Consider the following 15,841-nt stretch of genomic DNA (forward strand, 5'->3'; position numbering starts at 1 on the left):
AAAGTAAAACATTCTTGTAATTCCTCAACCACCTTATTCACCTGACTTGGTCCCTGCGATGTTTTCCTGTTTCCGACTTTAAAAAAGCACCTTTAAGGACACCATTTTGGAACTGCAGAAAACATAAAATAAAAATGTAACCGACCATCTGCAGGATATTCCAGTTTCCGAGTTCCAACACTGCTATTAAGAGTGGGAAAACCGTTTGAAGCGTTGTGTGGCTTCCCAAGGGAACTATTTCGAAGGTGATAGAGTCCATGTATAATTAATTGGAATGTAAATAAAAAGTTTTTCTGAAGAAATCTCTACTTTATTTACATACCTGGTATAATAAAAGTATTAAAATAGTAATAAAAATAATATTTAAAAGTTTTTCCATTTTTTCTTTGTATCAAATTTCATTTTTATAAAGGATAAAATTATTTTTGCATACATATTATGACGTGTTTCTGTTCACTTTTCATGACCTACAATGGAAGAAGGACAGTATTTAACAGTGTTATTACTACAAAAATTAAAGTAGTAACAAAGTTTATTTTACATAACGATATTAAGTATTGTAAACAAAATTGTAAAATACACTTATATTATAAAATAGTAAAATGAGTTCTGGTTTGGAAAATTATCACTTACAAACTTTCAAAGGTAATTTTTTCAAAACTAACTTTTTGTAATATTGCCTTTATTTCAGCCAGCTCATCAAATTTTAACAGATATAGTTAAGATTCCCTTAATAGCTAGTCTGTACACCATTAAAAAATATTTTCAGTTTTTCATTATTATACAAAAGAATTCTTTTAAGAAATAATGAAAACAAATTAACAAATATTATAATTCTAGTATTTTATTTATTTAATATAGCTTAATAATAATAATAATAATAATAATACACAATAATAATAAAGTAATAAATAAAATTTACACAATTTTTTTATATATTATTATATAATTAAATAAATAAATATAAATGTATAAAAATATTTCAGTTGGAATATGAAATTGTAACACAAAAATTAATTGTAATATTTATAGTTTTAATAATAAAAAAATTTAATAAATAGGTTTGTAAAATAAAAAATATATAGGCCTTTTATATTTATGGCAATTACTTTTATTATAAACACAAACAATTCTAAACAAAATCTGTTTAAAAACAATCTAACTTACAGAAAAAGTAGCATTTTTAAATTAACTTTTAAGATGCTCTATATTATTTTGTATTCCCCGATTCAGTCTGCTACTACTTATAACTCATCGGTTTATCCTCAAGTATCGGGTTTAGTTTATTACAATTATTTAGATCGAATGCTGATAATTAAATAAAATATTTTTTATGATCTTGAAGAGTTTATAAGTTAATAAAAAATAATAACTCGATGGAATGTTTAATTACGCCTAACGTAAAAAATAAAATTCAATTTTTATTTTCAAACATTTTTTTAAATTATCAAAATAATTTATTTTCTTTAAAGCAATTATATTGCATAAAAGCAAGCTTTCTTTCATTCATAATATAATTCTATAATGATAATAAAACTATAAAGTATATACATTTCTTCTAGATAAATTCATTTATTAAAAACAAAAGCCTCGAGAGTTTGTGTCCAAAAACAAAAATGTCCATTTGAGTGACATGAAATTACATGTGTACCAAATTATACAAATCTAAAAAAAATTTAAACTATATTACAAGCGAATAACTTTTTTATAATCATGTAAGAAATTATGAAAGTCCAAATCTATACTGATCAGTTTTCTTAATACATTAGAAAAAGTTAATTACCAGCACAGGAAAAAACTGATTAAGCAAATTATTGGAAATTATATAAATAAGGGCATTTTTAAATTTACACCAAAAAGAATTTAGATGTCAAAGATGTGATTTTCCCTATAACCAACTGAATTAAAATCACAAAAATGAATCATATTATCTGATGCAGAGATTGTAATTTATACTTAATTTTTTTACATGACATTGAAAAAATATATAAACTCGGTACTATGAATTAGAAAATTAAAGTTTAACTTGGAAATGATGAATTAAAAACCAGTACAGGTAAATTTGATGGATAAGTGCACGATCCGAAAACAATGGTCTACTTAGTGAATTTTTGCTTCAACATTAATGCCGATTTGACTCTTTAATTAAAAAAAAATTATTACAAAATAATAATAAAAATTTCATTTGGGCAGTTTTTTCTTTTACTTTTTCTGTAAAAAATAATTGACTATAACATTTTTGGTCGGTTTTGATTTAAAATATTTTAAATATAATACAAGATTAGTAAGCAAAACATATAATTTTTAATATGTTTAATGTCGACTACTAATACTACGTGTGCTACAATATGTGTAGCATTATTCTTCTTCTAGGCCTTTAGCAGAGATAAGCAGGTAGATGTGAGAAATAAATTGTACTTAGCGCTCAAAACAATCTTATTACGCTATTAATCTGAATAAAAAAAAATATAAGATGGTGCTGTGAAAGAATGCTATTCGAGTCATAACTGACCATCACATAATTTTTTAAGTTTTATTTTGGTAACCGATAGTATGAAATGTAAATATACATTTTTATTTAATTCATGATCATTAGTCAGTATTTTATGCATATGAAAGGTAAAAAAAACTATTTGCAATTCTGTAATCACTTGTATTCCACTAAGCTGAATTATTTTGTAGAGGCTCTGTATAACACCTTATGTTGTAACATTAGGCAGGATAAAATCGGTTAAAGTTCATACACAAATAGAAAGAGAAATGGAAAAATAAATAAATAAACAGCCTAGCTAAAGGAAAATCAAAACTAAAAAGGTGAATACATGGAATACTGTAAGAAAAGCATCAGTAGAAGAAATCCTACTGAATTCTGTCTGACCACAGAATGCACATCTATAAAAGATAAAACAAAAAGGATAATTTTATTTCTTTTTATGACTTCAAGGGTTTATAGGTGTATATATATATATATATTTCAATGAATAAGATGAGATGAACAGTAAGATAAATGAATTGATGCCAAACCTACACCAGGATTTCAACCCAGGTCTTTCTTTTATATTCAGATATATTAAGCGATTAAAGAAATTAATTAAACGGTCAAATAATGAATCATCATAAACTATAAAAATGTAAAAATCTAATCGGGAAGACTAGGATGGGATATAAATGTATTAATATATATATAAATATAATACTATATAAAATCATTGTAAATAAATCTTTCCTTTTTTTCAACTGTTGGACAGACACATATACAAACAAGACGGATAAATGTAAAATGAAATGATAAAATAATTAGAGATAAATGATTTTAAAAAAAATTCATAAAATCTACTTCTTCTTGCTTTTGCCAAGTGTCATTGTGTGATAACTGAATTGGGTTTTTCTTCTATTAAACTCAATAACATCATCTTCAAGTTTCTTTTTCGCTTCTTCCAATTTCTTTTTCTCTTCAGCATGAGCTTTTTTATGTTTATCGAATCGCTCTTGTAACTGTAAATAAAGAAATAAAAAAAAAAAAAAAGATATAATTTATTGCAAATATTGATACTATGTATCGGGTGATTCAAAAGGGACTTCACAATATTTTAAAAGAGTGTAAAAATTTATTGATAACTTACAAATTTGATTGAGGTCTCATTTCATAGAAAAACACATCAAATTTGTTACCCAACATTCACTTTGGTTCGATATGGCATCCATTTGTAATGCGACATACATCCCACCTGAACTTGATTTCATTCCAGGCTGTAGACAGCAAGTTGGGCATTACCTCTGCAGCTGTATTAATTCAAAGTCTTAGCTCAACAACATCAGCAGGCAAAGGCGGTACATAAACCCGACCTTTCCTGAAACCTCCACAAGAAAAAATGTGTGAGTAAAGTGGCCATGGAATTGGACCTTCATGACCAATCCGCCAACCTGGGGATTGAGTATCAAGAAAATTTCAGACTTTTAGGTGGTAGCGAGGCGGTTCCTCAACTTGCTGACAGTAATGGCATCCATCTTGGTCATCATCATCTAACTGAGGAATTAAAAAATTTTGAAACATGTTCAGATAAACAATACCATTTATGGTTGCCTCCTGGAAGAATAGGCCATACAGTCTATGGGCACAAAAACATTGATCTTAAGGCTATTCAGCAGTTATAGATGTTCACCCTGCCAGTGATGTGAAATGTTGACTCGTCACTAAAAATGACATTGTTTAAAAATGTTTCACTGCCTGCAATTCTATCCATCATTTCCATACAAAATTGCAGCCAGGTATCTTTGCTGTCATCTGTAATATGTTGAACCACAGTTAGTTTGTATGGCTTCAAGCGCAATCGTTTAAGTAATATGTGCAAAACTGTTCGTGGAATGCTAATCTCATGTGAAACGCATCGAGTTGATTTTTTTGGACTACATGCAAAGCTTTCCCTGAGTTGTTCCAAACCAGCTTGAGGGAAATGTAGGTGTTTTGGTGATTTTGTATGTTTAACAGAACAACCTGTTTCAACAAAGGTTTGGTGTCAAGAATAAATTGTATGCCTACTAGGAAGCTCCCTACCAAACTCTCTATGAAAATTATGTTGAACTGCAGCTCAAATTACGAAAACACACAGCAAGTACGTACTAAACCAGTAAATATATCCATTTTTAAACCACCAGTGTATCAATTTTTTAAAACCAGTGTTTATCACCACTGGTGGTTAAATTTGGTACTAATGAACTACATGTGTCAAAACTTGATGTGTTTTGCCATGGAATGAGAACTCAACTGAATCTGTAAGATATCTAAATCAATTTTGATACGCTTTTAAAATTGTGAAGTACTTTTTGAATCACCCAGTATTACAGTCACACTGGTGTTTTTAAATGGTTGGCAATTTATTGAAAATGGCAACATAAATACAACAAGGCCCTTTCTTGTAAGCCAATCATTTTGTGTTGTGTTTTAAGAAAATAGTTCCATTTTGGTTCTGTTTTAGTTTAAAATGTTTTGGTAAAGATAGATACTGTTATTTTTTAAGAATAAGAGACCTTTTTTTAGCAAGGATAACATTCATAAATATAAACACAAGGATAAGTTAATGTATTTAATTTTCTAAATATAGGTCATCATGATTCATATTTACGGGTGCCTGTATATTTTATATGAGAAAATTGTAGGCATAATGATTATTTAATAATAACAAAAAGCTTAGCTGCTTTTTATTAAGGTGTTTCAGAACAAAATAGTACGGGTTGATTTTGTTAGAAACTGAATAAATTTGATTGGCTACAAGAACTTGTTATCTAATAAAACACCTAGAAATTTTGTTTAGCTGGCAACAGAAATACATTAAATTAATTAAACATTACATTATTAATTATATTAAATTAATTAAATAAATCATAATCATCAATGGGAATTCTATCCATGCAATCAGCAATGCTACATCCACTTGACAAGCATAATGTAATAGTTTTAAAATTATTTAAAGTTAGATGGTTACAATCCATCAAATGAATAATTTTTTGACTTGATAAACAATTTTCAATTCCTTTTAAATAATTATTATCAGGTATTGATATCTGTATTGATAAACCCTTGTCTGTGAAAAAGGTTACAATTAATGCTCAAGATTTTGAGGCAGATCATTAATAAAAAAGAAGCAAGGGATGGAGAACACTTCACCGAGGCATTCTGCATTCTACATCATGAAGCAAGGACCTAAATTTTACGTGTATGTTCTGAAAATATTAAAGCACAAGAAATATATGCACTATGAATAGACATTACTGCAAATAATAGTCAACTTCTGACGTTTATTAATATAGAAATGAAAGAAATTTAACGTTGCAGATTCAAGACTATACAATTTAACTATTGATCTGCAGAATAAACAAATCTCTCTACTTCTGTTCGATTGTCTAAAACAGTATCGCCAAACTGCAATTTTTTAATCCAGATTAAACAATCTTTCCATTCAGTTTTAAATTTTCTTCATTGTTTACTGGACATGTACAGTTTTATTGATTTCAATTGATCAATTGTTTTACTGATTTTTAAAGCCCACCCAATTTTGCTTAAACAGAAGTAACACAAAACCTTTGAAGATAAATTCTTTCAGTTACAGCTGTTTGCCATAACAACACACCTCATGTATCAGAAGAAGGTTTTCTATATCATTTATATAACTTTTCTGTACTTTAATACATTTATACCACACTACTTTTTGAATCCATTTGTCATGTACATGGTACGGTCTTAATACATAGGATATATTTTATATTATATACTATTATTATATATTTTACATACATATGAAATTAAATATTTAATTTGCTTATAAAAAGTAATGAAGTTTTCAAAAATAAAAGTACATATTTAATTAAAACAATTTTGACATTTCATTATTATTAATTGATTATCTATATATGACCAATCAAAATGTACATCTGACAGAGCTTTTTTCTTTTATAATTGTTGTTATTGTTATTATTTTTCTATTAGCAAATGGTAACATGAGGTTAATTATATCTATAAAATCATTACTAAACTAATGATGTTCCCACAAAGCATACATTAAGAAGAGTATGTGTTTATCTCTAGGTTAGGAGTTAGTATCACACCTTTCATGTATCAGAAATGAAGTACCAGTTACTAACAATAAGTGCGCAATTTTGAAAATTATTTTCTGCCACTGAACACTAAAGCATTATGCACGGCAGCAGACTAACTGTGAGACTTACCAGCTGCAAACCTGCATTTACAATTTTCTATCAGTATGTTAAGCATGTGTGTGTGTTTAACGAAAGGAATGATCTTTTCGACCCACATGATTTTTATCTCACTAGTTCAAAGAAACATTAAAATTAGGATAGTATTGATATTTGGACTGATTAATAACTTAACTGTCAAGTTTTTCAAAACTCAATTACAAATTTTAAAACTAAAAAAAAATGTCTATAAATCATACTGATGGATACTGTTGCCAATATACGAGGTGCTACCCAAAAGTTCGGGGAATTTTACCATAAAAATAAAATAGTTTACCGTAAATTATAATTTCCATTGTCTCCTTCAAAGTAATCCCCTTGGGCATTGATACAGTGATACCAGCGTTTTTCCATGAATCCATGCATCCCTGGAAGTCTGCAGGTGTAAGTGTTCGAAGCACGTTCTATGTTTCTTCCTGAATCTCCTCAATTGTGTTAAAATGACGGCCTTTCAACTGAAATTTTTTTTTCAGAAAGAGAAAAAAGTCACACAGGGCAAGGTCAGGCGAATAGGGTGGGTGGGGAATCACTACCATCTTTTTGGAAGCCAAGAAATTCCCAACAGCTAGTGATGTGTGCGCGGGCGCATTGTCATGGTGCAGAACCCAGCTGTTGTTACCCCACAGATCTGAATGTTTGCGCCTAATGCTTTCACGTAACCACTTCACAACAAAACATCCCATTGACAGTTTGACCAAGAGGAACAAATTCCTTATGGATAATGCCTTTAATGTAGAAAAAACCAATCATCATGGATTTCACGTTGCTGCAAACTTGGCGTGCTTTTTTTGACTGTGGTGAACTTGGCGACTTCCTCTGCGACGACTGCTGCTTAGTTTCAGAGTCATACCCGTACACCCATGTCTCATCACAGGTTATGATGTTGGAGATGAAGTTTGGGTCATCTCTTGCTGAATTTTCTAATTCACTACAGACAGCTATGCGATTTTGTTTCTGGTCGCTGTTCAACAGTCTCAGTATGAATTTTGCAGTAATGCATCTCATGTTCAAATTGTCCGACAAGATGTGTTGCATGGACCCATACGACATTTGTACGATTGCACAAACATCATGGATTGTTTGTCTACGATCTGCAACAACAGCCTCTCGCACTTTCGCGATGTTTTCCGGTGTTGCGCTTGTTGATGCTCTTCCTGAAAGCTCATCATCATCGACTGTCGTTCGTCCATCTTTGAATCGTTTGTACCACAAAAAAGTTTTATTTTTACTCATAAAATTGTCACCAAATGCTTCCACAAGCATGCAATGGATGGGTTTCTGCACCGGCTTTTTTAAGCATGAAGCAAAATTTGATGCAGGTTCTTTGTTCTTTAAAATCTGCCATTTAGAACTTCACCGAAGCAGTATAACACAACCGCATGAAAGTCAACAATGCAGCCTCTCACCACCACAGCTATTGGAACACTGATTCACAAAGAGTACTGTTAGCCACAACTATCAACAGCAGGTCGTAGCAGCAATGGTTCACGCACAAAATTCAAATTCCCCGAACGTTTGGGTAGCACCTCGTAATAATGCTACTACGAAAAGGTTAGTGTGAACATGCCCTAATGATAACATGTAATTTATTTGTTACTATGTCATCAATTCACTTCATGATTATACTCAAGAATTTTAGTTTTTGTTGCATAGGGAGATTAGTTCTATAGTACTAATATTCATTTGGCTTAATGAACAATTTTTTTTATTCCTTTGTTATAGTAGAAAGTATGTAACGGAACATTTTTTCCTAAATGATATTCACTTCCCACTATAGACACTTAAGATGTTTATTTTTTGGTATTTTATAACGGGATTAGTAATTATTTTTCAGGTTTTTACCAGAAGATCATAAATAGTGTGAATATTCTTATAAATTATAATCATCAAATTATTAAGTATTAAAAGGTATTATTATTAAAGGGAATTGTTTTCTAAACACTGTGAAAATACTCAATATTATTAAATAGTAATAAATATAATTATTAAATAATGAGTTATAAAATATAAATTATAACCTATTACTTTGATCAAATATTAGTGTGTATTAATGATGATAACATTAAGATAAATTCAGGTAGAACTTCCAAAGGCTAAGCAGAAAAAGTGAGGTAGAAATTCATTATGAAGAGTACACTTTCCATCTTTATGTTCATGAGAATAAAAAATAGGTCAAATTATCTCATTTCTGTTCTGACAGTTGATTTAAGTCAATTTATTATTTAATAAAAAAATATATGCAATTTAAACATAAAAATGTGAAAAAATTAATTAATAGCTAAAATAAAATGATTTCCTTATACAAAAAAATCTGTCTGAAGAGATACTTTACTTATTTTTTATTACATTTATTTTTCTTAAATGTTTTTAAATATAGGGTCCGCCACGGGAAACGGACGTTTTACAAATTGACGACACTCCCCTATTTTAAGGTTAAAAAATAATTTATTGGCAGAAATAAGTTTCTGAGAATATGCAGTTTGCCTTACCTATGTACGAAAAATAATATCGTTAAGATGGTGTCCATTTTCACACTGACAAATGTGGAGACGCTCTCTGAAGTTAGCCTCCACGCTCTCCAATAGTTGACGATCGATCTGAGCGATGTTCTGCTCTATCGCTTGTCGCAGTTCGGCCGATGTACGAGGTTTGGTTTCATACACCAAAGACCCCCACAAGAAAAAATCACACATCGAAAGGTCTGGTGAGCGAGGGGACCAATGCAAATCACCGAATCTGGAGATAACGTGATTAGGGAACATTTGTCTAACAGCAGCCATCGACACTCGAGCAGTATGGGCCGTAGCTCCATCCTGTTGAAAATAAACATCTGGCAGATTGATTCGTCGTCGTCTCAGCTCAGTTTTCAAGAACGATCAGCTGTTACGGTTACAGTGTTCCCGTTTTGCTCAAAAAAGTAGAGCCCCATGATACCAAATTTCCCGACGCCGCACCACACCGTAACTTTGGGGCTGTATAATGGTAATTCATGTAAAGTGCGTGGATTTTCACAGGCCCAGTATCGGAAGTTTTGACGATTCACAACACCATTGAGATGAAAATGAGCCTCGTCACTCATTATCAAAATCGCATTGGGCTCATCTTCCAAAATTTGAAGCATCGTTTCAGCAAAAGCTGCACGTTGTGGGTAGTCGCCCTTTTTTAACTTGTGCACAACTGACATTTTATAAGGGTGAAAACCTAAATCTCAGTGTAGAATTCGCCGCACTGAACTACTGGATATTCATAGTGCTGCAGAATGCCTACAAACTGAACGTCTTGGACTAGTTAAAACAGCCTGTCTTACACGTTCCGCGTTCTCCGGAGTTCGAACTGTGCGACGTGGTCCTGGTGGCTGCCTTTTCATTAGACTACCTCCACTACAAAGGGCATTAACCCATCGCAAAATGGTGTTCCGGCTTGGTATATCTCCATGCCGAGGAATGTTAAACCTTCGGCGAAAGAGACACTGAAAGAGTAACTGATTCGCCGCTCCGCACAAAACTGTCATACACAAAATCACGATGCTCTACATTCCAAAGAGGCATGATGGCAACTAAACAATGAACAAGCATAAACTGCAAGGTCAGACGAGTGATGCGCCGGCCTTGGCTCCTCTCTCCAACTCCTACCGGATGCGTAATAGCAACTTAAAAACGTCCGTTTCCCGTGGTGGACCCTTCAGTAATATTATTTAGAAAAAAATATATACATATACATCAACACATTAAGAAAAAAAATAAAATGTATAATAATAATAGAATTACTAATAAAAAAAAATCAAATCCCTTCTTTAAATATCTGTTCCAAATTTTAAAAAAAATCAGTTTCTGATAGATATATTTATAAAATAAATTGCACACAAAAACAGTCAACACCACAATTCTTGCAATGCTTCCAGAATGAACTTACCTCAACCCTGACTAGAATGTGACTCAAATATTTACTACTAAGTTAAAAACCGAAAAACTGTTTGTAAACGGAGCAAAGATAATAAGATATAATTGTTTGTTAAAAGAGCATAATTGCAGTTAATCACAGGTATATTTTTAGAATTTTTTCATATGATCTTAATTTCAAGTTTGGTTAAAACAGACCAAAATGGGAACTTTCTATTTTCTCTTTAATTCTCTGATATTTAATTTCAGTAATTAAATAATTTGCGTGGCTGGGCTGAAATTTGATTGAGAAACTACCTGTTACTTTGTAGAAACTTGTCAAACTTTTAAATAATCATGAAAAATATGACTAAAACACCATTTTACTTTCTTTTGAATGTGGATGTAGCACACGGAATTGGCATTATTCTCAGTAAAGATTAACAAACCGGGGGAATTTTTAAAGTAAGAAAATGTGAACAGTTATAAAAAACTATCATTATGATTTGGATAAAGCAATATTGGTAAATAAAAATGTGATAACTGCAGTAGAAAAGGAAGTATTGCTAATCATAAAAAAATTAATTTTTAACTATTCTTTGTGCATTGGTGCACTAAAAACAAACTACCGTTATTCATTTTCTTGTGAAAATTAGTGTACATCACTTTGTCCAGAGTGAAGTACTTAATATAGGAGAAATTAAAATTTTTTTTTTTACAAACACCACTTTAAACCTGTTCTATCACTTTTTATTACTGTACATTGTTTCTTACATAGCTTATCAAATTTTCCATTCCTAACTGAAATAGCTATAATTATTTTAAATGTCCGATGACTGAAAGCCTCAAACTGCATTGAAATGTGTTTCACTTCTGCTATTGTTTTCAAAACTATTCAGCAAAAAGCAGTAAGAAAATCGCAACAATCTGATGTTCTGTCAACTATAATTGTTTTAAAAGGTTTTAAATGATTTTTTTAATAAACTACCAACTGATTTATTTGATTTAAAATAAAATATTACTTTTCAATTTATTTAACAAACAAAGGCTTGTAATGAAAATATTGAAAAATGAAATTCCAGCAATACAGATAAAGAATAAAACATATGATACTTTTCCTTGCAATCTCTTTTTATTCATTTTTCCCACTGTTGTGGAATACTGAAAATGTCCTTGTAGCAGATATTGTAGCGATGCAGTTATTAGAGCCAGATCACATCTGAATCAGGCCCTTCTCAAAACCTAACAACTCTCTTGTGGCTGGGAAAGAGTGAGATAAGATTATTCAATTAAACATTTTTTCACGCTGTACAGTGATCAATATTATATGTTATTTATGGAAACTTGAAAGAAGGGATGGATGATCTGTTTGGAACCCACGATTATTATTTTGACTCATCTGCAATTAATGGAAAAGTTTACTAAAAAATATTATACAAAATTTATTAAACACTTTACCTTCTATTGATTGATTAATTAAGAACCATATTAAAGATTTATTGAAATTAAAAAAACAAACTTGGTATAGAAATATTTGTAAAAATGTTTAAAAAACCATGTTTTTTGAAACATAGATTATATAAATAATACTTAATAAGATTCTACATACACGATTATTATTGCTTTTCTAGCAATAATGTCAAAAAATTTTACTCCATTCCTCTTCCATTATTTCAAATGAAAAATATTTATTTGCCGTTCATTGCAAATATACTAAATTTTGCAATAAGATTAACAGTTAAAGAAAATAAATGACAGATAAAATTACCTCTCTTTCCTGTTCCTTCAGTTCAGCTTCTTTTTCTTTAACTCTAACAACAAATAGCTGCCGCATTTCATCCTCTTTCTTTTGCAACTCTTGAACATGGTTATTTCGTTTGGCTTCAAACGTCTGTTGAAAACTAACCGGTTTATTCTCAGCATCAACATCCGAAAACCCCATCTAAAAGATAAACGATGTAATAAAATTTCAAATTATTCAAGAATCAAATAACAATTTATTAAAATAATGACTGTTTTGTGTCATAAAAATTCACAATTAAGAGCTGTAACCTCTCAATAATAAAATGTTACTATTGGTAAGTTTAAAATGAGAAAATTTGTCCAATAACAGGCGCCTTTCACAATCTCAAACGCTATGACTGAATTATAAAAAAATGTATTAGACCCTTATATTGAGAATGTGTAAAGCAAGTTTCAAATAAATAAAAAAAATCGGTGATTTGAATGTATTTTTGTTGTACTGAGTCATCAGAACTTATAACATCTAAAAATGAAACGCAGAACAGATAACAATTTTATTGCTGTTGCAGCACTATGATCGCAATTCTTTACATGCTTGTTGAATCACCTGTTATGTTAAGAAGGAATTGATGCCATGCTTATTCAATCATCTAATCAGTATGCTTCTTATGTTTAAGAAATGTTTAAGAAATGTTCTTATTATGTTTAAGAAATCATGATGCTAATGTGAAATTTGGTTTGCGATCTGTATCTTTGAACACAAGGGACATTAAATCAGCTGAAATTCACTGTCAGATTTACAATATCTATGGAGAAAATACAATTACTGATTCCATTGTATGGAGATGGAAATATGGTATGGATAGTTCAACAAAGATCCTAAAAATGTGCACATTGATGAATGGAATGGGTGATCAACTTTGATTACCGATGAATTGGTGGCAGAACTTGATGACAGGATTAAAAAGAAAAGACGATTTATCATCACAATCAGAAATTTCACATTCCTAATTTTTTCAAGAAAAACTCTTGCAGGATCTTGCATTCTCAATCATTATTGAATAATTAAATTGTTTATTAAAAATTATTTTTAATTAAAACTATAAGTTAACACATTTGACTGTAGATGTGGGAGCCCGAAAGTAATTTCTTGATAAAATTAAGGTAAGATATGTCTTATCTTACTCATGAACATGAACGTCTAGTAATATTAAACAAATCAAATTCTTATAATGAAAATTTTGAATTCACATTTGAAGTAGATAATAATAGAATGTTAAACTATTTAGAAGACAATATTGAAATAAATAAGGGCAACCAAATTGAAAAATCAGTATATAGAAAATCCACATCTAATAATAAAACAATTCATAAAAAATCTAAGCACCCTTGGTCTTATAGAATTAACACATACATATACAAATATGATTAATCAAATACACACATAATACCAAAGAAAAGTTAAATGATGGAATAAACATAAAAAAACATATAGCGGTGAAAATTGATATGATGCTATTTTAATTAATAACATTTATAAAAAAACAACCAACAAAACATAATATAACAAAATAACTAATTACCTTACAAACAACACATAAGACACAAAAGAGTGAAAAAATATACATTAAGTTTTTATACACTAATCATATCATTGGAAACATTACTAAAACTTACAATAAAGAAATATTTAAACCAGGATTCAAACTAATAACCACAAAATAAAATAAATAAAACAAAACTAATAACAATAATAATAAAATAAACAATCTGCGTAGAATTTATAAAATTAATTGTGAAGGTATTTTATATTGATATGCTTGGCATTTCTCCTGCCACCACCCCATTCAGTCGCCCTAAAGCATAAGACTGGATGTCTGTGCCATAAACGGCTATTGAGCCTCAAAACAGTTTAACAACCCGTGTCCTAAATAGCTCCTAGAGCTTACCTAACAGTATTAGTGGACTAAGTGCGGTGCCATACACCATCAGCTTACATGTCTTAACCACTCACTTGTCATATATTTACTAAAATAGGTAGGCACACCCCATCAGCTACTAAAAATATATATGACATCCACAAACTGAAATTTACTTCGTCTAGACAACAATTCGCTGCCACGCCTAAGTCACTGAATGCCAGCAACTACCTGTCCACCATATTAAAGCACCTGGAGCCTTAATTGGCTGGTGGTCAGCCATGTATCTCAAGGTTAATTTCCCACAGCAATGCAGTAGGAGTCTTTCCCTTAAGTAAATTACTGATGTCGATTGAACAAAGCAACCGCATCAAGAAACTCCAACACAGTCTGACAATGCGGCTCTCGCCACATTGACTTGCTGTTTGTGAGTGGCCAATTTTCCCCTTGACCTCTAAGTTACAGGATGGCTCAGTCTCCGGCACCCCCAAGGGCAGGGCAGTCAAACATCAGGTGTTCATTTGACTGGACCTCCCCGCAAACGCACAGCTCATCAGCTGCCAGGCGGAACTGAAACAGATATTGGTTCAAATTAACGTGGTTGGTGAGCACCTGGGCGCACGTTGCCCTTAAAAACGAACTTGAGGCATACCATCCCCCAAATCCCATATAAACTTGCACCATCTAAACTTCCCTTAATCATGGTGTTCCATTCCAGCTACCATGCTTCCATCACAAGGCTCTGCAGCCTCTTCCACAGGCAGAAGATGGGCAACTGAACATTTAGATTTGGTGCATTGTGATCACTGTTCTGTTCTGGCACTGGCCTGGCCTCTTCGTAATCTCCAAATGGCTGCCCAAACTTTCACCACTAAATTAATTAGGAGTGGGAGAACCTTTCCCAATATAGTTAGCCTTGTTGGAGGTTGTTTTAAAAACACCAGTGCATACAATTAAGGCTCTGCACTGGACACTTAAATTTTGAAGAACTTCTCTATTCATATCCAACCTATACGCCCAAACGGGCGCCACATAAGAGGTCATGCTTTTGAAGACACATTGACGGCCAGACAACCCATAGTCCTTCCAAGCAATCCTCCTAAGTTTGTGCATCACTGGGACGTCATCCACTGCTACTTGCCTAATGTAGTTGCTAAACAGAAACTTTTCATCAAACAAAACACCTAGGTACTTATGAACTCTCACTCGGCTGATTACACAGCCTTTATACTTAATGTGGGGGTTTCGACTGTACAATAATTTGTCTGCACCCTTGAGAAGCATAAACTTCGTCTTGGGCACAAAGTCTTTAAATTTTGAATGTCCATTCAACCCTCTAAATGGTATTCATGTAGGAAAAATAAATAGATCCTTTAAAACTAGATTTCTTGAACATTACAGAAAATATAAAAAAAATAAATTAGGTATATCTAATATGACAGACCATCTAATAAATAATAAACATTCTATTTCTTTTATTAACCCTTCACGGGTGGAAATCCATATATGGGCTACCTGTACTTATGCTGGAGAGCAGAAACCTATATGAGT

General features: G+C 31.4%; 1 protein-coding gene across 1 annotated transcript in view; it reads right to left on the reverse strand.

The window, feature by feature from the left end:
- Positions 1 to 514: 514 nt before the first annotated feature.
- Positions 515 to 15,841, reverse strand: part of LOC142332643 (septin-2-like) — a 69,472-nt gene continuing 54,145 nt past the window's right edge. Inside the window, exons 8-9 of the mRNA XM_075379265.1 lie at positions 12,397 to 12,570; positions 515 to 3,495 (exon numbers count right to left, since the gene is read on the reverse strand). Of these exons, the coding sequence (XP_075235380.1) occupies positions 3,334 to 3,495; positions 12,397 to 12,570 (336 nt within the window). The 3' untranslated portion in view covers positions 515 to 3,333. The remainder of the gene's footprint in view (positions 3,496 to 12,396; positions 12,571 to 15,841) is intronic.

The sequence above is a fragment of the Lycorma delicatula genome, chromosome 11, assembly GCF_047948215.1.
Source record: "Lycorma delicatula isolate Av1 chromosome 11, ASM4794821v1, whole genome shotgun sequence".
Taxonomy (NCBI): Eukaryota; Metazoa; Arthropoda; class Insecta; order Hemiptera; family Fulgoridae; genus Lycorma; species Lycorma delicatula.